General features: G+C 49.8%; 1 protein-coding gene across 8 annotated transcripts in view; it reads right to left on the reverse strand.

The window, feature by feature from the left end:
• PHACTR4 (phosphatase and actin regulator 4) overlaps positions 1-23,014 on the reverse strand; it is a 62,521-nt gene that overhangs the window by 13,358 nt on the left and 26,149 nt on the right. For 3 of the 8 annotated variants that reach the window (XM_050326080.1, XM_050326083.1, XM_050326081.1), the window contains one exon: positions 198-374. In XM_050326080.1, coding sequence (XP_050182037.1) covers positions 198-374 — 177 coding nt within the window. Of the gene's footprint in view, positions 1-197; positions 375-3,084; positions 8,358-8,392; positions 21,732-23,014 lie in introns of those variants that run through there. The other 5 variants (XM_050326076.1, XM_050326082.1, XM_050326077.1 and 2 more) reach the window with 4 other exon arrangements.

The raw sequence follows: 23,014 nt of genomic DNA on the forward strand, positions 1-23,014 counted from the left end.
GAAACTACAGCTCCATGTCAAGGTGTTTGTGGAGAGACTGCAGGTGCCAGCCCATCACCACAGTCACGTTTTTGGTTCTTGCACATGCCAGCACCCAGGCTGGTGACAGCAAGCCCTTCTCAGTGGCCAGATGGCTCGTGGCAGGTTTCCCTGCGGAGGAAGGGACGTCCACCCAGCCCCCCTCCCCATCACTTTACCTTCTGAAGTCTCCTTAAATTTGTCGCTGCTTTTCTTTTTCCTCCACTTCCAGGGTTTGAAGATCTTGCCAAAGCTTGAGAACTTGCTTTTCCTCTTTGTAGGGGGTGTGGTGTCACCCGATTCCAAAACATCTACCCCCATGCCGCCATCACCTGGGGTGTGATCCACCTCCTCGGCTGCAGGGGAAAGGAGGGAAAGAACCAAGAATTATAAAGAAGGAAAACAAAAAGAAAGGATTATCTCTGTGCTGCAGAGATAATAATAACAGCTGGCACCTCCCACCAGCCCACCCCACACTGGGAAACAGCAGAGCACGTTCATGCAAAGAAAGGAGCTCAACTCCATCCACGGCTCCGTGGAACCCTCACATCAGCTTGGGGAGATGTGGTAGGGGCTCCCAGTGTTAAGAGGGCAAAGGGAAGCTCATAAGGGGCTTCCCAAGACAAGGATTACACAATTCCAGAATCAATTAGGCTGGAAAAGACCTCAAGGATCAAGTCCAACCTGTGACTGATCCCCCAGCCCAGAGCACTGAATGACACATATTCTTGGACACCTCATGGGTGGGGACTCCAGCACCTCCCTGAGCAGCTCCTTCCAGTCCCTGACAACCCCTTTTGTAAAGGAATTCCTCCCGATGTCCAACCTGACCCTCCCCTGGCACAGCTTGAGGCTGTTTCCTCTCCTCCTGTCCCTTGTTCCCTGGGAGCAGAGCCCGACCCCCGCCGGCTCCCCCCTCCTGTCAGGGAGTTGCAGAGCCAAAGGTCCCCCCTGAGCCTCCTTTTCTCCAGGCTGAGCCCCCCCAGCTCCCTCAGCCACAGATTAGTTTAATTTTGCAGCATCACAGCTTTGCCCACAAAACACAACCCCCTTTGGCTGGACACACATCATGACATGAACACAGACACCTTCCAGCCCACCAAGCCCACACTCACACCCCAAAAATCACCAGACCCTTTCCAGCAGCTGGATGTGCTGCAGCTCAGCCTCTCAGGTTTTTCCCACTATAAATAAGGGCAGCAAAGCTGCTGGCCAAGAGCAACAACTCCACAGGAAAGGGACACAATACAGGCCCCTGCTCCACCTACTGCCCTGGAGTCCCTGGAGAACAACACAAGAAGGACAGGGAGGTGGGAAGGGACACACACACACACACACAAAAGAAAAAGCCACAACACCCAACTCAAAGAAAATCACTTTTGAAGCAGAACCAGAGCACGAAAACACTAATCTGGGGACTGTCGATCCTGATGCTGCTGTTCTGGGGGTATTTGATGGAACATGAGGGAACACTTACAATCAGCACAGTCCAGCCCTGCCTGCAAAAAAATAAATCAGTGCACACACAGGCTAAGTGAAGCCAGCTGGTGCCTGCTCATGGCAGGATTTACAGAGCCACAATCCCTTCTAAAGGCAGGAACACCCGAGATCCATCGCAGAGCTGCGTGGAAAAAAATCCTACAGGGGAAAAAAAGAGATGCCCCCCAGCCCTGCCCGACACCACACACGGCAGGCCGGGGTGTCCTGGTACAAACTGTGCCCCTGGGTCTTGTTTTGGAGCCTCCAAGTCAGACGTTGTGGAGCTTGGGAGAGCAACAGAGCTCTCAGTCAGCTTCGGAGAAGCCTGCAGGACCTGCCTGCAGAACAGACAAAGCCCCGTAGGTAACGTGGAAAGTTCAGCCAAGAATCCCATCTCCCCAGGGCAAGAGACTGGGGAAGGAATTTTAGGGGAAAGCTGTTTTGCACATAGCTAGTAATGTATCTGCTGTGTCCTACAAGCATCCACTGAGGATACCGGCCCAGATGTGAAAAAGCAGATAGATTCCTGTCAACACTGGGAAGAGCACGTTCAGGGCAGGGAAAAAATAACAAACAGGGGAAAAAAAAGGAGCTTTTTGATGGAGTTCTACCTGCAACCCTGCAGTGCTTCCCAGCACGAGATCTCAGATCCCAGCAAGGGTCAAGCACAGGGAGCCACAGCCACAGGCTCATGAGGAGCCTGGGGACAGGCTGCAACACAGATAGACCCCAATATTCCAGTCTGAGCACACACGAAATGGGAAAAATCACTGAAAAATAGGGAAGAGAAGAATAACTGAGGGAAACCAGAGAGTATTTCAGCAGGAGGATCTTGATTATGTGAGAAGTGATGGAGGAAGGAAAGCCAGCCCAGCATTCCGGGCTGTGGAGAGGCTGGAGGGGCAAGGAAGTGCCATGGAAGGGCCACTGTGCTAACCAGCCTGACAAACCCTTTCCAAAGCTAACTACAGCCATTCCAGAGTCTACCCAAAATTCCTGAGCCTTCCTGTACAGGTCTCTCCTCTCCCTCATGGAACTCCAGATTTTCCACACTGGGGGTTGATGGTTTTTCTGTTGGGCTGTTGGTTGTATTTTTGCCTAAATCAGCCCCAAAACAGAAAGCCCCTCAGTCTGAACCAGTCAGAAGCTGGTGCCAGCCAATATTAATTTGAAAAAGCAAGATTAATTCAGCATCTGAAATGCTTCTAAATAATAAAAAAAATCCCCAACCCTGGCTTCATAACAGGAGAGAAATTGGGTGGAAAATAACACACGTGATGTCAGCACCGACCTGTGACTTTCTGCAGGGTGGGTAGGTGGAAATGGAGGTAAAAAAACAACAACAAAACCCCAAAAAAGCATTTCCAGCTCCCAGAAACCCCAGAGGAATTGTCTGGATGTTTGGAGGCACTTTCTTCTGAGACCAGAGCATTAGCCCTGGAGTTGTACATGTAATTTTAACAAACAGTATTCACTGTGTTCAACGGAGCGTTCCCAAACTTCACCAGGCAGGCACGAGCGCTTGCCAGGCACAGGCTGTGCATTGAATGCGGATCCCAAGTGCCATCAGAGGCGTTTTCCCCTCACCTTTCCAAGCAGAGCAGTGCTGAAGGCAGTCAAACCACGCTCCCTTCACATCCATCCCTTCCCTGCTCTGAGGAATGTCACTGCTGTGCTGCTGCCACCCAAGGTGTCAGAGTGCTGCACTAAGCAAAGGAAGTTATTAAAAGCAAACTCAGCCCTCGGGTCTAGGGATTAATGAAGAGCCCTCAGCACGCTGGGATGTCTCCATTTCCAATTAGAGGGAGAACAAGCAGCATTCCCCCAGCACGGTCCCCTCGGAGCAGCCGGGGAGGAGCAGGGACATGAAAGGACGAGCCGAAACTGCGGGAGACACACGATACCCCCCGAGCAGGAGCAGCTCAGAGCAGGGAGGGTGGGGAGAGCCCACATGCGATTTTTACTCCAGGCAGAACCTCTTCCAGCAGTTCCTGCAGCCCAGGTCTGGCTGTCAAAGCAAATACCATCCCGGGGTGGAGTTTTGCTGCCAGAGCTGCAACCACGCAGGTGAACACGGGAGGTTTCACAACGACCTTCACATCGATCACTTGGCTCTTGCCTCGCTGTTCCCTCGGCCGTGTTACAACTGCTCCGAGGCTCCTGCTGAGCGTCAGGTGTTGGACAACACAGAAACACTCAGGTTTGCTGGTTTGCGATGGGTTCTGTGTGTCTAAAAACAGCCAGGCAAGAGGGGGAGGCAGGCACACCACGTACCCCTTCGGAGCGTTGAACCGCCCAAATCTCCTCCCAAACCATCCTTTTGCTCTTGGTAGAATAAAACTCCACACGTTACTGAACATCCCGAGATGCCAGGGAAGCAATTCCCTCCTCGATCCCCGCTGGGATTCCTTTTGTCCAGTTGTTCTGCTGACAGGAGAGCCCATCCTGCCCTTCCCTTCCCCAGCACTCTTCCTTTTCCCATCCCTAATTACACAGGGACACAGACATTTAAAACCCTCTGTTGTGAAGCAATTATGACACTCGGTGCTAATGAGCGGGTGGGTCAGGCAGCTGTAGGTGAGATTTACTGATCTGTATTCAAATAACCTCATTGTTCAGTGACTGTTCACCTTAGATAGTGCTCACACCCCCTCCAAAAAGGGCCTTCCCTTCCATCCACCGCTGGTTTCCAGCTCAGACCTCCAGGGAATGGCGCAGAGAGGACATTTCTTGGCTGGGAAGGCAGAGACTCCACCTCGCTGAGGCTGTGCCTCCTCCTGCTCTGCTCCACAAGGTACAGGAGGGTCCTTAAGCTGCTTTGCAATGCAAGGAGGAAACTTTTCCTTATCCGAGTCATGCCCTGGGAACCCGGGAAGGAACCACAGTGCCGTGCTTGGGGAAAGAAATGGGGCCAAAAAAAGGGGAACAGGACTCTGAGGGAAGGGTGGGAAGCATCAGGATGCCTTCACCCAACCCAGCCCTTTTTCAGCACCAACGCTGTGTCCAAGAGACCAGCCTCACCCTCCCTGCAGTGCCAGGCTGGAAAACCTGCTTTAAATACATGGAAGAGGTTAAATGAGGTCACACAGGCCCTGGGTGAAGCCAGCAGTGTCCTCATTAGAAGGTCAAGAGCTTCCCAACTGGCAGGTCCCTAAGGTGCCCCCACGCCAAAGCACGACCTTGTTTAACCTTTCTGGAAGTAGCAGTAGAACACACTTTGGAAAAGCAACCCTGGAGCAGGGAGAGCACCACAGAGCCCACCCTGACAGCAGCATGATGTGCTTAATGTTCCAACAAAGTCCTGGCTGAGGAAAAATCCGGAATACAATATCTGCTGCAACTTCAACACGGCCCGGAGCACTCAGATCCCAGGACCCAGAACAATTCCCTGGCTGCCTCCTGACCAGAGAGCCTCCTGCCATTTCAGATCCACCCTTCCAAACACTTACACTGTCCTGATCCCCTTCCATCCAAACAAGCAGGTGAATTTGAACTGTTTAAACAGCCCATTTGTGTTAACCCAAAATGTTTAGACTGAAATAATCCCGGGAAACGTCACAAAGTTGGCACAGCCTGGACACACAGGAAGGCAGGAAGCACCGGCAGTGCCAAGCGGCTCGGGAGGCAATTCCCCATCGGTTTGCTTGGCCAGCTGGTCCTTCCAATCCTTCCCTCATGACACATTTACACTTAAATCTTGCTGTTAAATTGCAGGTGGGGAAAAGCTCTTCTCCTCCTTGTGTTGTTGAGCTACCCCAGTCGGGTTGTTTTGTCTCCCAGAGAAACCATTTCAGTGGAAGGAGCTGGAAACCCACAGTTGGCCTCTCACGCCGCCTGTGGTGATGTGTCACCTGTTCCCAAAGCTCCTGTCAGGCTTGGGGCTGCCATTCCCATTAAACAGGGCGAAGCTTTCACTGCCACCCCTCGCTCTCAGTGGGTCAAACGGGCGGAGCCAGGATCCATGGGGTCAATTAAAGGCACCACACGTGGTCACACCATGGACACACACACAGGACACCACGCCAGGCAGCTCCCAGCTAGATCACCCACCCATAAATGTCATGGTCACACCACGACCCAGGGAAGGAAAAGCCACCACATGAGCAAAGAATTAATCCCCATCTTCAGGGATCAAACCCCAAAACATTTTGCAGAGGAAAGCGCTGCCAGCCTGGAAAAAGGTACAGCAGGGGTTTAGGGACCAACAGGAATAACCAAAAAGCATTGATTTCATTAAGGATCATCTCTCATGTGGAAAACACCTGAAACAGTTACGTGAAATATAAATGAATATATATGAAATGCACCTCTGATGCACAGTGTTAAAGAATTAAACCCAACCTGGATCTAGTGCAGAATCAGTCCTGGTGAGTTTTTAAACTATTTTAACTCAGGCCACACACCCTCAAAAGCCAGCCTGACTATGGAGAAGTTTTGTTTTGTTTTTAACACCATTGCTCAAGCTAAAACTCCCTTCAAGATCTGAGTTAGAGACCCCAACAAAGCAAGGCTAAAGGCTGTGAATAAATCAAAGAATTGCATCCCAGATGATGACAGTTCATATTATATTGGAACATGCCTGGGAGGGAAACTACTGATTTCCAGTGTTCATGAGGAAAATGGCACAATCCTTTAAGGGTGAAAGGTCTGTGAGCCCCAGGACAGGGCTGCAGAACAGAGCTGTTAGGACAAGACTGAGAACAAGCTGCTTTTCTCCCCAGAACATCTCTGCAGACATCCAAGTCTAACTCCAAAATGAAGATGTGTCTCACCCTGCCTGTGCTACAACGGGCTCTTTGCCCCAGTCCTTCTCTGAGATGTAAGAGCTGCTAAATTCCAGCTTCATTAAGAGACATCCTCAGAAAGGAAATGAGAAAACATCTGTACTTTGCTGCGTAGCCAGACTTTGCACAGTGTGTAAGTCATGAGCCTGGGCCAGATTCCTGCCACCTGCAAGCCACAGTTCACTCAGAACCTGATCCACCTCTTCTCACAGGACTTAGTGCAGGATTTCCATAAATCCCAGGAGTTTCTGCTCACAAGGAGCTCACTGGGCATCTCTGTCTTGGGGCAAACGAGGCACTTCAGTGCCATGGCAGCAACTCTGCTTAATCACCTTTATTTCCCTCAGGAACACAGCTCTGCTTAATCACCTCTGTTTCCCCAAGGAACAAACCTCCCTGCAGTTCTGCTGTCACCCGAGCCCAGGAGGTGCATCAGGAAGCTTTGCTGGGAATGTGGCTGCTCCTTACACACCTCAGGTACCCCAGGAATACCCCAGGACCATCACAGCCCCCAGCCACAAACCCTCCTGTCACCAACACACTGTGGATGCACAGCCTGGAGAGCAGCCCAGCTTCCCTCCTTTTCCCCCTCTGTCGTGCCCAGCAGAGCAGTTGAGAATCCCAAAAGCTTCCAAGCAAACAGTTACAACTCAAAAAGCAAACAAAGGCTCTTATGAAGGAGATGCTGTTAAAAGTATCCAAAAAGCACTTGGGGCAAATGTTTCCAAGCTTCCTATGACAGCTTTAAAAACTCGATGTGCGTTTCCTGAATGGTCCAGGGAAGACGTGAATCCTGACCTTAAAGCAATAAAAGGCTGTGGTCACAAAACAGCCCCAAACAGTCCCAGCCCTCGGCTTCCCTGTGTTTTGTCCTTTTCTAATCACCATAATCTTCAGAGGACTCTTTTTAACAGCATCCTGCCACAGTTAATGCAAGAACCACGTCCTCACGTTCACCATTTAATCAGTAGGAACTGTGGGAGCTGGGCCATGAAAAAAAAAAAAGACTTCAGAGAGCAAATGACCAGTTGAGAAAACACCAGGTCTGCTGGCAGAGCACAATGTCATTACACCAAGAGCCCACTCCCCTGGAAATTACCACTGTTAACTGATGCTTGATGAGAGAAAAGCCCAAGACTGGCCAGGTTGGCTTCTAACTGAATAAATCCAAGGAGAAGATGCTGTTAATCTGCACTGACAGTATGAAGACAACTGAAGTTTTACGTCTCCTTTCCCCTCTCTCTATCACTTTATTTTTAGCAGCTCTCAAACAAGACTTGGAGTGAACTGGAGGTGGGGAAGAGAATCACTGGTTTGATCTGAGCCCTGAAAATACCAGGTAGGTTCGAAGTTATAGAAGTTTAAAAGAACGAAAAAATATAATGTGTATCTGGGGCAGTTTTGTGCCAATGCTGAGTGCTTCTCTAAAAAAAAAATCTGATTATCCAACGTTACAGATGAGAGTGAACGACTCAGCCCAGCCAGGTGACAGCAAGTTGGGGTGAGAGAAATGGGAACAGCGGGATGGGCGAAGTCTCCTCACTGCCAGTGCCGGGAAGAGCACCCATGACAGACCTGGAATAACACTGTGTCCGGGAAGTGGAGCTGCTTCCAGGGCTTAACACACTTGTGTTTGCTCCAGGCTGTCTGTTACTGAGATACCTCACAGTGGAGAGGGAAAACAAGCAGGGAGATGGTTGCCAAGCCCTTCTTCCCCCCAATGCTGCAACAGCTGCCCCCAAAACTGGGTGACATCACACCCAAGGAGGCAACTGTGGGTGCCTTTGGCCCGGGATCGCTATCAGGGCTGGCTCCTGCCCCACGAAGGTGAATTTTACTGCTGTCCAAGTGCTTTGCAGAGGTGGAATCCCTGAATCCCTGCCAGGCAGAGGCTACCCCTAAAAACAGCGTCCCAGAGTCTGTCCGGGGATCAGGGAACATGTTGCATGTGCCACGAGCAGGAGAAAGGCAGGAAATGGAGTTATTTCTCTCTGGGTTTCTCTCCCCGGCCGGGCACAGGTTACACAAGCCCCGCATTCCACTCCTCCCAACTCCTCCGTTTCACCTGCGCTCCTGCCCCGCCGCAGCCCCGCGTTCCCTCCATTACTCACCGGGAGCAGCTGGATTGACCGGTCTGGAGAAGTGCGGCTGCCCCATGGGATCCTGAGCAGCTCCCGGGGAAAGAGGCGGGAGGGGAGAAAGAGAGAGAGAGAGAGGAAAACTCTACCCTGGGAGCGCTTCAGTCCTTTAAAACGATAAATCCACGCCGTGGGCTGGGAAGGAGCCCGGTGAGCGAGGCGGCTCCTGGCGCTCAGGCCACGGCTCCGGTGTGCGATGGTCCGGCACGGCCCCGGCTCTCCCCGGACCCCATGGCCGGGCACTCCAGGCTCATAAATAGGTGTCTGTGCCAGCTCCCTTCACGCAGGAATGCCTGTCATTCCAGAGCCGAGCTGGCTAGGGCCGAAGCTCAGGAAGGGGAGGAGACAGCCAGCCACGCTCCAGCCACTTAGCTGCATAATCCAAATTATCAACACCCCTCGCTCGAGTTTAGCAAGGAGAGAGGAGAGCCGGGAGCGAGGAGAGCGGGGTGTTTTCCTCAAGGAGAATCCAACAACCAAGGGGTTTCACCTCCCAAAACGGGATCAGAGAGAGAACACCCCACCTGAGCCCTCTAAATACAAGGGATGACACAGGCGGTGCTCTAAGTGCTCTGAGAGCTGCACTATCCCAGAGCAAAGGGAATTTTAAAGTGCCTGAGCTGATATGCATCTTGCCAGATGGATAATAAAAGTACAATTTCATAGCAATTCCCCTCTCCACTAAAGTTACCAGGAAGCAGGCAGCGTGTCTCCTTGTTTAATTTAAATTTAACAAAGGGAAATTTAAATTTAACAAGGAAAGTAAGAGTTTGTTACTTTAACCATCAAGCTGTGACACACGAACAGAAAACAAACATCCCCCTCAGCATTTACATCACAATAACAAAGCTCTCCAGAGTTTAAATATGTCCACTTGGAACCTTTAATTTGTCACTGAAATCTGGGTTAAGACTTGTGTGAATTTACAACTCATTTCCCTGTACACCTCACTATCAATCTTAACTTGGGGGGGTGAAGGAAAAGCAATTTTCAAAAATATACAGGAATTTGCTGCAGCATAAAAGGGATTAAAACCAGGAATCTGACCCCATGTGACACACCCAGGTTGGCTCCTTCCCACTGTAGGAAAAGGCAGGTTTAACCACACCAGGATTTGCTGCAGCCCTCGGTGTCCCTGTCCTTGTTGGGGCAGCAGGAGCAGGACTTCAATATCAACCCAGGGAGCAATCCCAACAGGAAAACCATCTATTCTGGGAAACAACAAGGTCCAAGATGCTGATTTGGGCTGGTGCAGGTGGGAACAGTCGATGCTGCTCATTGCCCAGAGCAAACACCACAGGATCGCCGTTCCAGCCCCATGGATGGGGGGAGGCAGCGTTGCAGGAACACCCCAGAACAGGTCAAGGGGCAGCTCTGAAATCTGGTAACACCTCACCTGAGCCACAAACACACCTGGGAGTCCTGGTGCTCTTGGCTCCCCCACTAACACACCAAATAGCTCCACAGGCACCTTGCAAATCCCCTCCTCTTCCAAAGCAGAGCCGCAAAAGCGCGGGAGGAAGGAGGACACTTGGGCACCCTTTCCACCTGCATCCTGCTTGTCCTCAATCCCTGCTGCTGAGGACATCCCCCATCCCATGGACAGCAGGAGCAGGTGGAGGAGCAGGGGATCAGCAGACTCATGGAGGCGGATGGCAAATAGCACTGTCCTCCCTCCCACAGGGAATACGGACATTCCTGGAAGTGTTGCTCCTCTCCACCTCCCACCACGGACATCTCCGTGCTGTGGTTCTGTCTGCTCAGCCACAGCCACCCTTCCAAGCACTTTTGATCTCCACTGTGAGCATTCCCAGGAATGCTCCACCTCAATGAAGACTTTTTGCTTTGAGACAAAGAAAAAGCCATTTAAAAGCCATTTAAATTCGCTGCCATCTGGCAGGGAGACCCACAAAGGTCAGAGATAGAGGCGGGAAGATTTCTCCAAGTCTGTAAATCAGCTGCTCCAGCTTGGAAGGAGGTCTGGAAAAAACATCCCTGCAGCTGGGAATGCTACAGAACGCTGCATCTAAACCTGCTTGGCTTCCAAGGAGTTAAAGGCATTGCATTTTATAAGGCATTTGCTGTGAAATTCAGAGGGCACAAAGCTCTGCTGCAGAACAGATGACATGTGGTAGGCTGTTAAAGCACAGGAGCACAATCCTATCTCTGACCCTTTACCTCTGTATTAGTAAGACATGAAAATTAGCTTAAATTTCAATAAAAGATTTATTTAAATGCATTAAAGTCACAGTGGTTGCAGTCCAAGAGATGCACGACAGTTACTCAAGGCTCTGGTTCCACACAGGAACTCACCAGGCTGTGAAATAAAGTCCCTCTCCATTTCTCTATCCTTCATCAGGCCTTAAAAGACAACCACAAAGAGAGTAACAGGATTATTTGGCAAAAGTTTGTACCAGAAGTATTAATACTTCCTTCTCCAACTCAGGGCTGTGGTGCTCAGTGAATACAGAGACACAAATCTGCATTTCGAATCACATCTGGCTTGGACTTCCAGCATCCTTCAGGAGTATCAGCCACAACTCTCTCCTCTTTGAGGGAGAGAGAACAAAAAACCCCACCAGAAGAGAGCTGATAAAGTGCACAAAACAGCAAAAATCCAGAAGTGTCACCAGCATCGTTATTTTCAAGGTGGAACTCCTGGCCAGAAAAACCTGCCAGTCCATCCTTCAGCTCCACCTCTGGAAGGAGAGGTGCAAACTCTGCCCCAGCAGACACAACACCACCAAAAAATGTTCCTGCCTCAACTGTAGCCCGAGGACAGAGGGCGAGAGCAGCTCTGCTCCCAATGAACCCTCTGCTTCCAGAGTGCTGGGGGAAAATACGGGACAAAGCAACCTGCCCTCGTCCACCTGGACACCCAGGATAAAGGAAAGCCAACATTTCAAGGCAAGGAGGAGCAATAAATGTCCAAAATAGCCATAATAATGAGAAGGACCATTTGATTTGGCTGAACAGCAACCAGAAGAAACCAGAGCAAATCTTTTGCTCCTCAGGGACAGGTGAAGACCTTCATCAGAGGAAAAGCCTGGATTTGCAAAGAGCTTTCTAAAGGAAAGCAAAAAGGGAAACAGCTGACTGTCCCTTCAGCATTTTTTTCTAAAATATAGCAAGAAAAAACCCAATTACATGAATTTTATTGGATTTCAGGAGAGTCAGATGGTTAAAACAAAACAGGACGGGCAATAAACACCCAAAACCTGGGGTACACCCGAAGTTTCATTTCCTCTGCAGCCCAGCATCCCATTAAACCCCTGGCATTCCCATGCTAATAATCTGCTTATATACACTGCAAAAGGAACTCTCTTAGATTGTTTCCCTTCAAAATCTAATGAAGCCCATAATGAGCCCAATATTAGCTCCTCTAACGAAGCTGGTGTTGCTGCCATTTGGGGTTCACCCCGACGTGAATCGCCGCATTCACCTGCGGTGACTCAGCCCTCGGTGTTCCATGATTCAGCCACAGGAACATTAAAAAGCACTCCCAAGCATCATCCCAACCCCTGCACACGGAGCTGGATATTTAATACCAGTGGTGCTGGGGTGTTTTCCCTCAGAGCCCCATCGCCAGAGTCTGCAGGAGCTACAGGGTGTTTGAGGCTCTTTCCTTGCACCCACCTGGAATCCTCACGCAGGGATCACCTCACCAGGAGGGAGGACCCCAGGGCCCTGCTCCTGCAGGGCAATATCCTACAGAAATGCATTTCACAGAATCACAGCACAGTTTCAGGTAGAAGGGACCTTACAGCTCATCCTTTTCCACCCCCTGCCACAGGCAGGGACACCTCCCACTAGCCCAGGTTGCTCCAAGCCCATCCAACCTGGTCTTGGACACTTCCAGGGGTGAGACACCCACAGCTCCTCTGGAAAATCCATTCTATTTCCCCACTACTCTCAAAGGTAGGAATTTCTTCCCAATATCCCATCTAACCGTGCCCTGTCAGTCTGAAGCCATTCCCCCCTGCCCTGTCCCTTGTCAACAGTCCCTCTCCATCTTTCTTGTAGCTCCCTTCAGGCACTGGGAGGCCACAATTAGGTCACCCTGGGAGCCTTCCTTCTCCAGGCTGAACAATCCCAATTCTCTCAGTGTTTCCTCACAGCAGAGCTGCTCCAGCCCTCTGATCAGCTTGGTTTCACCACAGTTTTTGTGTTCAGCTTTGGCAGAACAAGAACACGGATGAAGAAATATTATATATACACACACGTACCAGCGCTGGGTGGCCACGGCAATGACCATTTCTGGGCTGTGCTCTGACACTAAAACAGAGCACGGGGAATCAGTAACGTGCTCCCCTCTGAAAGGGCACAAACCAACACAACGTGACGCTCTTCCTTTCCCCTCACATGGAATGAAAAGCCGGTGTGGAAGTGGAAAATGGGTTATTTATAAGGCAGCTGGCACCGCATTGTTCAGGCCCCACGGACTCCGATGGAAAGGGCGCTGGGTTTGGATGAGACAGAAATGTGAGGTAACCGCTCCTACGGCACATGATTTCCTCCACGCTTCCTGTGACATTTCCAAGAAGGGAAACTCCTATTTCCCAGAGCATTCCAGGCCCCTTGTCCCCACCAGTTAGTCAGCACGGTGCTCCATCCCAGACAGCAAAGGGCAGCGGATCCAGGACGCCAGGAACCACCACCCACGTGCTGGTGGTGGGGAAGGTGAGCAGCCCACGTCCCACAGCAGCCCAGATGTTGGCTGGGATGGGGCACAGCTGGAGGAAGGGCACTGCTCTCCAAGGAGCTGGCTGACAGCACTTCCAGCCCCACCTTTGGGAAGGGGAGGCCGTGCTCCTGGAAAGCCCCTTGGTCACAGATCACAAGGAATTGCTTCACTGTCCCAAGGAATGGGCTAAAAAAAATAGTGAATTAAACTGGTCTTTGGGCCCAGAGGAGCTTAAGGCCAAAATACCCCCCAGCCTTGTTTTCCAGTGGAAGTACAACTTCCAATGGAAGCAGATTTCAGTCAGTACTGGAAACGTTGATGCCTCCTCACCACTCACTGCAATTACAACACAGGCCACGTATTTTCTTGTTTACCAGGGAGGGAATGCTAAGGAATGCAACCCTGACAAAATTAAAGATTCAGTCACATCTTGGCTAACTCCATCACCACGGTGATTCATGGCTTTGCCATCTCCAGGCAAGGGAACCTCCAAAGCTGACAAACGACTTTTTGGAGCACCTTGAAGCAGCATTAAAGAGAAGCTCTGGTCAGAAGCCAAAGGGAGCACAGATATAGGAGACATTCCAGCAAAGCATCAGCGTATTCCCAACAGCGAAGCACTCGGAGGCAGGATACCCATCTGCCACTTCCAGCTATATTATTAGGAGCACATAAAACAAAAACACAGAGGAGAAAATTACATTAATTATTGCACTGTTTAGAGAAGAAACAGGAATGGCATTTTAGGTCAACTCCTGTTTAACCCTTTCCTGCAGCAAAAACTCGAGTCTTTCAGCAGAGGTAAGTCCATCTATGCCACCTATAAAACCAATGGGACAAACTCTGTTAAGCCCAGCTGGAGACTGCAAGTTAACAGCAAGAACATCCCTAAATATTAAACCTCTAAAATCAGATTAAATTGAAGTTAACCTGGAGGGGTAGCACTGTAACTCTGTAAGTTAGTCTGCAATGTGTAGGTCACACTCCACAGGTTCTGATCCATTAAAACCCGCATCCCCAATTTCTCTTCCTACCTCTAATCCTCTAAGAAATCAGCTACAAGCCTCTCTGCCCACACACACCAACCAAAAAGAAAGGCAGCACGATTTCTCTGTAAAAGTCATTTCCTCTTTTTAACGTTTCACAAAAAATCTCTCAGCGAGTGCGTTCGCTCTTCGTACCCAGAGCTGAAACTGCAGCAAAACATCTTTGCTCTGCTGCCCCAACGGACTCGCAGCAGCCACGCCACACCAATAATTCAAATTACCCTTCAACACCTACAGCTCTCCAGCCTGAACTACATTTTTTCCAAGTTACTGCACAAGCCAGGCAGTGCCAGGGCATCCCACCGCCCCTCACTCGCTTGGCTCTGCCCTGGGAGACCAACAAAAGCGCCTTGGTTTAGTTTTTGGGGAACACCCAACTTCCCCACCGCACCTGCTCGGCTTTAATTATTGACCAGACTAGAAGCTCCTGATTAAAATGCAAGGCAAGTCCGGCACACAACCCCAGCTTCTGATCATCTCCAGCAGATACAGCTGGAAGAGAAACCCAAATTCCCTGCCACAGCTCACAGAATTAAAAGAAACTGCGGATCAGTTTGGGTCGAGGTACTATAATTCGGCAAGGAAAATACTTTTTGCAACTGAAAACTCTCATAAAATCTGAAATTTTAAACCACAGCTTCAGGTTCACACACAGAGAGGAGGTTTAAAAGCTTCCTTTCAAACGTACTGTGTTTTTACAAGCCATTTCTGCCAGAGTAAATCTAACAGGTAATTACAGGTCTGACCTCCTTCTATTGCACAAATATGCCTTTGGAAACAATGTGGATAAATATTTGCCCAATACAAGAAGACGACTCGAAGAGGAACCATTCCAGTTTATCAACTTTGTGATTCATGTTGATACAGGCTTTATTCTCTATTTCAGGAACAAGATAACACTTAGGAAGTGCATCTGGCCAAGTGATGTTTCATAGATTTACCATGGGCCACCCTAAACACTGGCAGGACCAGACCACGGGTCACACCCAGACAAGAACCATCAGCAAGACAGTGAGTGAACCTCAACCTCAACTCCTCAAATATTGACTCTTGCTCAACCACTGAGGTGTCTCTGAGCAGCAGCGAGGCTGAAAACAGAAACACGAGTAAAAGACTGCTGGTAACGTGATTTACAGGGGTTGTGTTGTGAAACAGCCCCTTCCCGCCCCCTACACCTTTGGAACTTTTATGGAGGCACAAAGGAAAAGCAAAAGGAGAGCACCCCCCTTAGGATGGTCCTGAAATCCCAGCCCAGATGCTCCTGTTTTGTGCCAGCACCAGATGCCTTGGGAAAACAAGAGGGTGGCACCAAGAGCCATGGCACGAAAATCAGATGTGCCAAATGTGTCCCAGGCCACACAGACCCCGGGTCCCCCAAACCAAGTGCTGTTTACACATCACTCTGACTCACAAGTGCAGAGACAATGCCATGGGAATTGTTTACGGTGTCAAGGTCGTTTCATATAATTAAAGGAAATGTCAAGAGATGAGATAACACCAACAGCTGATCTAACCTCGGAGGAAGCTGTTTCTCCCTGAGCTGCTCCCCCTCTTGCACACACGGCCCTTCACACATTCCCAGATTCCTCATTTCACAGGATTTCACCTCGTTCCCTTCCTCCTGCACCTGTAGAGCATCAGCAGTGACCACACCAAAAGAGCAGCCAAAAAAAAGGGTTCTGAGACACTCAAATAACGCTTCCCTCTCGTCCCACTTGGCAGGGCTTTGAAGCAGCAGCTCAAACCCCCTGCTGAAGAGCCCTGAGCTTGGGGAGGGCGAGCTCCTCAAATATTTACTCACCCTCCCAGACAAATTCTGCAGCATAAGAGTTACAGCACACGACTATTTCAAGGATGTCAGCAAACAAGCTCCCAGCCAGCCTGGTGGGAGCTGCAGTCCCACCTTCACCTGGATGCACAGAACCCCCAGGACAGAGGGGCAGAGCAGGATACACCCCACTCCTGCTCCAGGGCAACCTTAGGGAGCCTCACACCTGAATGAAACACCTTGAGACAGAGGCTGGGATCAAAGGATGATGTGATGGCACCCACGGAGCTCCACTCTGCACCCCATGGCCCTGTGAAGGTACAGCACACACTTCCCAACCCTCAGAGGGAATGCTGCTGATTAGGGACAAAGATTTGACAGGAGAGTATCAGCACAAACTCCTCAACCTCTCCCTGCTCGAGATCTAGGACATACCAGACAGCAAAACTCAAGTTCAGAGGTTTTCAGCTTGCAGGAAGAACAAGCAAGATCTACAAGAAGTTCAAAGAGAAGCCACTGAGAAAAACAGTGGAAAACACTCAGATCCATGTTCAAAAGTCCATGAAGGGAAGTTGAAATCCATGGCTCCAGTAAGAGGATTCCTCAAGAGCAGTTACAGCAAGGATATCTTGGAGTACAAATATGGTGTACAGAAAATAGGGTGTATAAACATAAATATTAAACCACTCCTCTGTGCACTTCAGATTTGAAATCAGGAGTTTGCTCTGGTGCTGGATTCCCATCTCAAAAAGCTCATGGAAGGCACCAACTCCCTGGGTGTGAGAATTATCCCAGGGCTTCCCTCAAGCTCCCTGGAATTACAGGTTACAACAATGACATCTAAAATCCATCACCTTATCAGCAGCAGGGCTGGCTGGCCCCTGGGCACTTAAACTGGGCATAAAAATCCTAGGTGGCCCCTTGGCTACGCCAGCCCCCATGTTCTCACACTGCCTTCTTTAAGGCAGCCCAGACACAGAGTCATTAACAACCCCAAAGCCCATTTCTGCTGGAAATGAACTCCTTGGAGCTTCCAAAACAATTCTCAGCTTCCTCAAAGGAGTAGGGAAAAAATAATAATAAAAGCTCACCAAAAAAAATCTGCAGTTTTTTAACGAGATCAGTCTTTAAAACAAAAAGAATCAAAGCATGGAAACTAAAAGCTGACTGGCCATTTAATAATGGAACTTTCCCATATTTATGGAAATTTCTGGTTTGGCACAAAAACATCTGCTCGTTTAGTGGGTGTTGTAGAAATCACTTCTGTAGTGATGCTGAAAGCAAGAGGCCTGGTTTAGTGGTAATTGAGCAGAGGTTGGGGGAGAAAAATGTTTTCCATGACTTTGAAACCCAAATTTAGTTCTCACTGGGGTGGGGGGCTTCACCTCTCCACTGCATGTGGTTGTCTGAAGTGACTGTGTGTTTTGTCCCACTGCAACCACCCGTCCTAGCTTTGACCCAGCAGTGAGAAAGTCGCTGTTCCAGCTCATCCAAATCCTGCCTGGAAGTCAGGCCACTCAAACCTGGAGGCCTGTGCCCAACAGGAAAACAAACCCATCTGTACTGACCACCAGCCAGTGCCTGAACACGCATTATGGCTCTTCTCTCTCCTCCCAACATGATCATTTTGGTTCCCGGGTTTTCCTGACACTGGTTAACTTGTAATTTTTTCCCCCCACTGCTTCAAAACCAGCTCGAGATAATCCCTTTTAAACCCCCCACCCCCACCAGCTACTTTTGTTTAGAACAAATCACCACAGGCAATCACGGATGCAAAACGGGACTTTCAAAACCAGAGCTGATTATTCTCTGCAAATATGATGGCCCAGAACTGTGTCTCAGCCACAGGAACTCACTCAACGGCAGATCCTTGATGCCAGGAAGGTGTGACGCAGGGAAGTCTCCTTTTAAACTTGTCCTTGTTCTTCAGTTCTTTTCCTAAAGATTTATTTAGGGATGGGCTCAAGGGATCTTCCCAGTGCAGGAGTGAATGGCTTCAGGAGGCAACAGGGTGTTCATTATCAAATTAATTTGTTAAAAAAAGAGCTGGAAAACACTGCCCCAGACACCGCCTCCCAAAATTAACTGTAGGAGGCCCGACCAATACATTATCCTGACCAGGAAAATAAGCAAGAGCCCTGGACAGATAGGGAGTGCCAAGGGTGCCACACTGACTCCTATAATCCCATTACAGAGTTATCCAGAGCACACAGTTTGCTCAATATCTGAGAGATAACAGGATTAACTTCATGTTCAACATCATTTCAGCCTAATAATTGCGGAATCACTCCTAAGGCCGTAATGTCATTGATTCAACAGGGGATTCCCATCACCCTCCACCAGTCCCGGCCTTGAAAGCCCCTTCATTAGCGTCAGCATCTTCACTTAATTACTTGGGAGAGATTTTCCTTTCCTCCCCCAAAGATAAACAGCAACTTAACCCCTGCAACGCCCAGTGCTTGGCAAGAACAAACTCCTGCCTGCCCTGCAGGAAGGGACAGTGTTTGCTTTCCTAATCACCACTAAAGTTTCCAAGATTTATTGTTAAGATCAAAGGGTTGGAGGTGGAAGGGGGAGGGGAGGGCAGCTTTTTCATCTTTTGGTTGAATTTCAATGAAAATCACGGCACAGGTTGGTTACAGTCCTCTCAAAGATCGAGGGTCGGGCTCAAATCTCAGCCCAACTGCCTTCCCGGGGAGAAGGTGTTGATGTGCCGGGATCACCACGGAGCCTCCAGGAGTGGTTTTCCTTGCCAAACCATGACTCGCTGCTCACCTCACCTTGGAAACCTTGGAAACAAGTCCCTTGATGCAGCCGGGCTGGGGAAGGAAAGGGAAAGCACACAAAGCAAACAGTACAGAGCTGCTTCCGAGCCCGCGGGGGAGCAAGGAACAGGAACCCAGGATGTGACTTTCTACGGGATTCTTATATGGAGCACAGAGCGTTATTAAATTCCACCTTTTCAAGTGCAGAGGGAGGTTTTTCGTGTGCATGTGCTACACCAATTAGGCCAGTCTTATTATGCTGGCACTAAGCCTGACGTGGTGCTCAATCAGACCCCACTGCACTGCCCAGGAAAGTCACAGAATCCCAGAATGTGCTGAGCTGGAAGGGACCCCCAAGGACCATCCAGTCCAACCCTCAGCCCTCCCCAGGTCCATCCCCAAGAGTCACCCCCTGTGCCCCAGAGGATCAGCCAAACCCTCCTGCAGCTCTGGCAGCCTTGGGGCTGTGCCCACTGCCCTGGGGAGCCTGTTCAGTGCCCAACCAGCCTGTGGGGGAAGAACCTTTCCCTGAGATCCAACCTGAGCCTGCCCTGACACAGCTCCAGCCATTCCCTCGGCTCCCCGATGTGCACGGCCACTGCTTGGCTGCACCTTCATGGTTTGTTTCTTTCCCCACAAAAGAGGGAGCACCCCAGGGCCCTGCTCTTGCAGGGAAATATCCTACTGAAATGCATTTCACAGAATCTCAGAATTATTTGGGTTAGAAGAGACCTTAAAGGGACATGGGCAGGGACACCTTCCACTAGCCCAGGTTGCTCCAAGCCCCGTCCAACCTGGCCTTGGACACTCCCAGGGACAGGGCAGCCACAGTCTCTCTGGGCAGTCTGTGCCAGGGTCTCACAGGAAGGGATTTTCCCCAATATCCCATCTAATCCCGGCCAGAACGATCCCATTCCCGGGTCCCGTCCCGGCTCCCTTTGTCACCGACCCGCCTTCGGGCCGGGCCCGAGCGCCCCCTGGCGGCCGCGGCCCCTCACGGGACAGACCCTCGGACGCCGAGGGCTTTTCCAACCGAAATGATTCCACGATAAGGAAATCGTGCCTGTGGGTTACACCAGGGCACAAAACTTTATCTTACACGGCTTTAAGACAGGCTCTGAGAGGCAACAGGACCCGCTACTGAGCCTAAACCTGCAAGGCTCAGCTGAGAACCCGCAGAGCCTGAGCACCCCACAGGCTGAGCAGATCTGTGAGGGGAAATTTTAGCAACTGGTATTTTTCATGACAACCCAGACAGTAAACCCTTTGGAAATCTTAAAATCTCTGCTTAACAAACCAAAGGCAAACCCAGGCTGGGTTGAAGAACAATGTTCTCCCCCAGCAAGTCACAGTTATCACTGGGTCCCATCACAGCTGGATGGGTCCAGCCTGGAATAAAGCCACCCCCAGACCTCTGGGTTCTGTTTCAGGAGACAAAAGACACCTTCAGCAACCAGAGCCAGGCTCCTTTCCAGGGCAAATGGGAACCAAACAGATAAAAGTGGTGACATTAGCAGTGACAAAATTCAAGTGTTCGAAGCTCAGCACCAGCCCCAGGGCGCTTGGGAGCAGCTTTGTCCAGCCAACAGCTCAGCTAACACCCATTTACGGCTCACAAAGGCAGCGAAGTAATGAGAACATTCAGTATTTTTGTTTTTAAAAGGGCAGGTTTGCCACTTAGTCTGGACACATTGCTGCTGTGTGAAGAACCAGTAATAAAAACAACAAAAAAATCACTTCATTTATATTAAATCTGTTTGCCTCTGGTTCCAGGCAGGCTCCTCTTCTACCCCCAACCCCAATAAAATCAGCTGCTAGAGTCCCTGGACAGAACTTACAGGCAATGTTCCAGGAGCAAGGTGAATTTAAGGTCCAACAAGTTGAAAATTAAAACCAGAAACTCTGGAAACCTGTGCCTGCCCTGCTCCATGTCCTACTTACTGAGCCACAGGAGCTCCACAACTCACTGTTTCACAGGGAATTGCCCTGAATTACCCCAAGGATTGACTATGTGTCCTACAAGGTCTTATCTCTTCACACAAGGAACAAGATCGTTCAATTCAATCTCGAAACACTTCAGCAAACACGACATTTCTCACTCAGCATCAGCCTTTGCTACTGTCTTGCTCCAGCCTGGAGGCCAAAGCACCTCCATCCCAGCACATCCACAGCTGAGCCACAAAACCACAAAAACAGCAGAATTAACCTCTGCTTTCCCCTAGGCATAGAGATATGGGTACAAACTACACAGCCATTCACCACAACAGCTCCAAAAGTCACTCCAAATGGGGCGTCACGGAATTAAGAGGTCTCTGGCGGGTCAGCAAATCATCTCTGTAAAACATTTGGCTCTTAGCTCGGGAGGGAAAGGCAGCAGAAATCCAGACACCTCCTCAAGTTGTTCAGGGGGGAAATTACTGGGTATAAAATGCCACACCAAGTGGATGGATGGCTGAGCTGAACCACTTGCAAATGCAGCAGGAAGAAAACCAGCACTGACATCCCAGTAGAGTGCCCCAAGCACCCTGACAGCACTCAGCACATTAATTACACGAAGAACTAGAGCAAATTTAAGAACAAAAGGCTGTCAGGATAATGTCCCAAAGTATTTTGCTGGCTTGTCAAGTGCACTCGACTTATTTACAGTAAGGCTTTCATGCAGGTAAGCACCTTGTGCTTCTGCACCTTGTTTAAAAGTCAAACGGTCTATCCATCAGTTCCTCCCTTTAGATCTGCCTAAGGAACAGTAGGAATTTGCCTTTCTGCCTGCTTGCAAATTAGCACACATCAACTGTAATTAAAGGGCTGATCTCAGGCAGTTTGGCCACTTTGGCTCTTGTGCTGTTATCACATGTACACACAACATCCAGGATCTCAGAGGGAACTCACTAGCTTCTGTGTCTTCCTGGAAGAAAAACCTACTCTTTTATTCTGGAATAATTTTATTCCAGTGCCTAAAAGGCTTCAAAGAGAGCTGGAGAAGGACTTTGGGCAAGGGCCTGGAGGGAAAGGACAAGGGGGAATGGCTTCCCACTGACACAGGGGATACTGGGAAGAAACTCCTCCCTTTGAGAGTAGTCAGGGGCTAGAAAGGATTTCCCAGAGAAGCTGTGGCTGCCCCACCACTGAAAGTGTCCAAGGCTGGGTTGGACAGGGCTTGGAGCAACCTGGGCTAGTGGAAGGTGTCCCTGCCCATGGCAGGGGGTGGGACTGGATGAGCTTTAAGGTCCCTTCTAACCCAAACCATTCCGAGATTCTGGGGTTCCCACAGTGGTTTTGAACCTCTGAGCATCTGACGATACAGCTCTGATTTTTGGGGATAAAAATGGGAACTGGGTATCCAGCCAGGCATCCTGCTGGGAAAAAGCAGCAGAGCTGGTGGCACAAGAACTAAGCACTCCCATTTCCAGCCCTTTCCCCTACTCAGACTATATTTGGAGTCCATGCCTCCAGAAGCAGCAGATTCGTATCACACTGGTTTCCTTCTGAGGCATGTAGCCCAGGAGTCAGCTCAGATGCTAAAACAAATTACTTCTTTGTTTGCACAAAGGTGAAGGACTTGAAGAGTGTTTCCTATTTTTAGTAGGAAAAGAATTGGGGAAAAAAAAAAGTAGCACAGCAGGAGATAAAGGGGATGAAAGTCAACGGGGATGAAAGTCAGCCTGGTATAAAGCAGTAACTGCAGAAGATTCTTAAAGCATCCATAAACTCAGTATTTCAAGTGCTATTTTAAAAAAGCAGCTTTGGGTTGGAGCCTGTGTGTGCAAAGGCTACTCCACTAATTTCCCCAAATGCTTCACAGTTGTCCTACTGGGATTTAAACCTTTTAGGGACACTACTAAAAGGTTCCTATCCCAATACCTGCAGATGAAGTGTGTAAGCACAGGCAGAAACTGTCAACAGAGCACCAGAGTACAGCAGGTCAAAGGACCCAACAGCAAACACCTCCCATCACAAAAGGCATCCCAGGCTCCCTCCAAGGCTGTTCATTAGTGACTGCTCATTACTGGGCAGGTGAACTGCAGGTTTGATCCCACTTTAGGTGGATCCAACACGGCAGCAGAGCTTTCAAGGAACCACAGGCACGAGGTGAGTCTCACCCTGCCAAGCACAAAGCTCCCACTTCTTCAATATTTTGCTTTTTAAGATCTCACAGGCAGATGAAATACCAGAGAGAACACAATCCCCTGACTAAGAGAAAGGTCCAGACCTAGCTCAGATCATGGGAAGGTGAGTGAGTGGTCTTGGGAGGGGGCCCAGGCAGGAGATGGAACAGCGGAAACAGGTTCCGAAAATAGAGTGTGATCCTTCACCCGCACCACAGGAAGGATC

This window comes from Myiozetetes cayanensis, unplaced genomic scaffold (genome assembly GCF_022539395.1).
Source record: "Myiozetetes cayanensis isolate MyiCay16 unplaced genomic scaffold, myiCay2020 scf31, whole genome shotgun sequence".
In the NCBI taxonomy this organism is placed as follows: domain Eukaryota; kingdom Metazoa; phylum Chordata; class Aves; order Passeriformes; family Tyrannidae; genus Myiozetetes; species Myiozetetes cayanensis.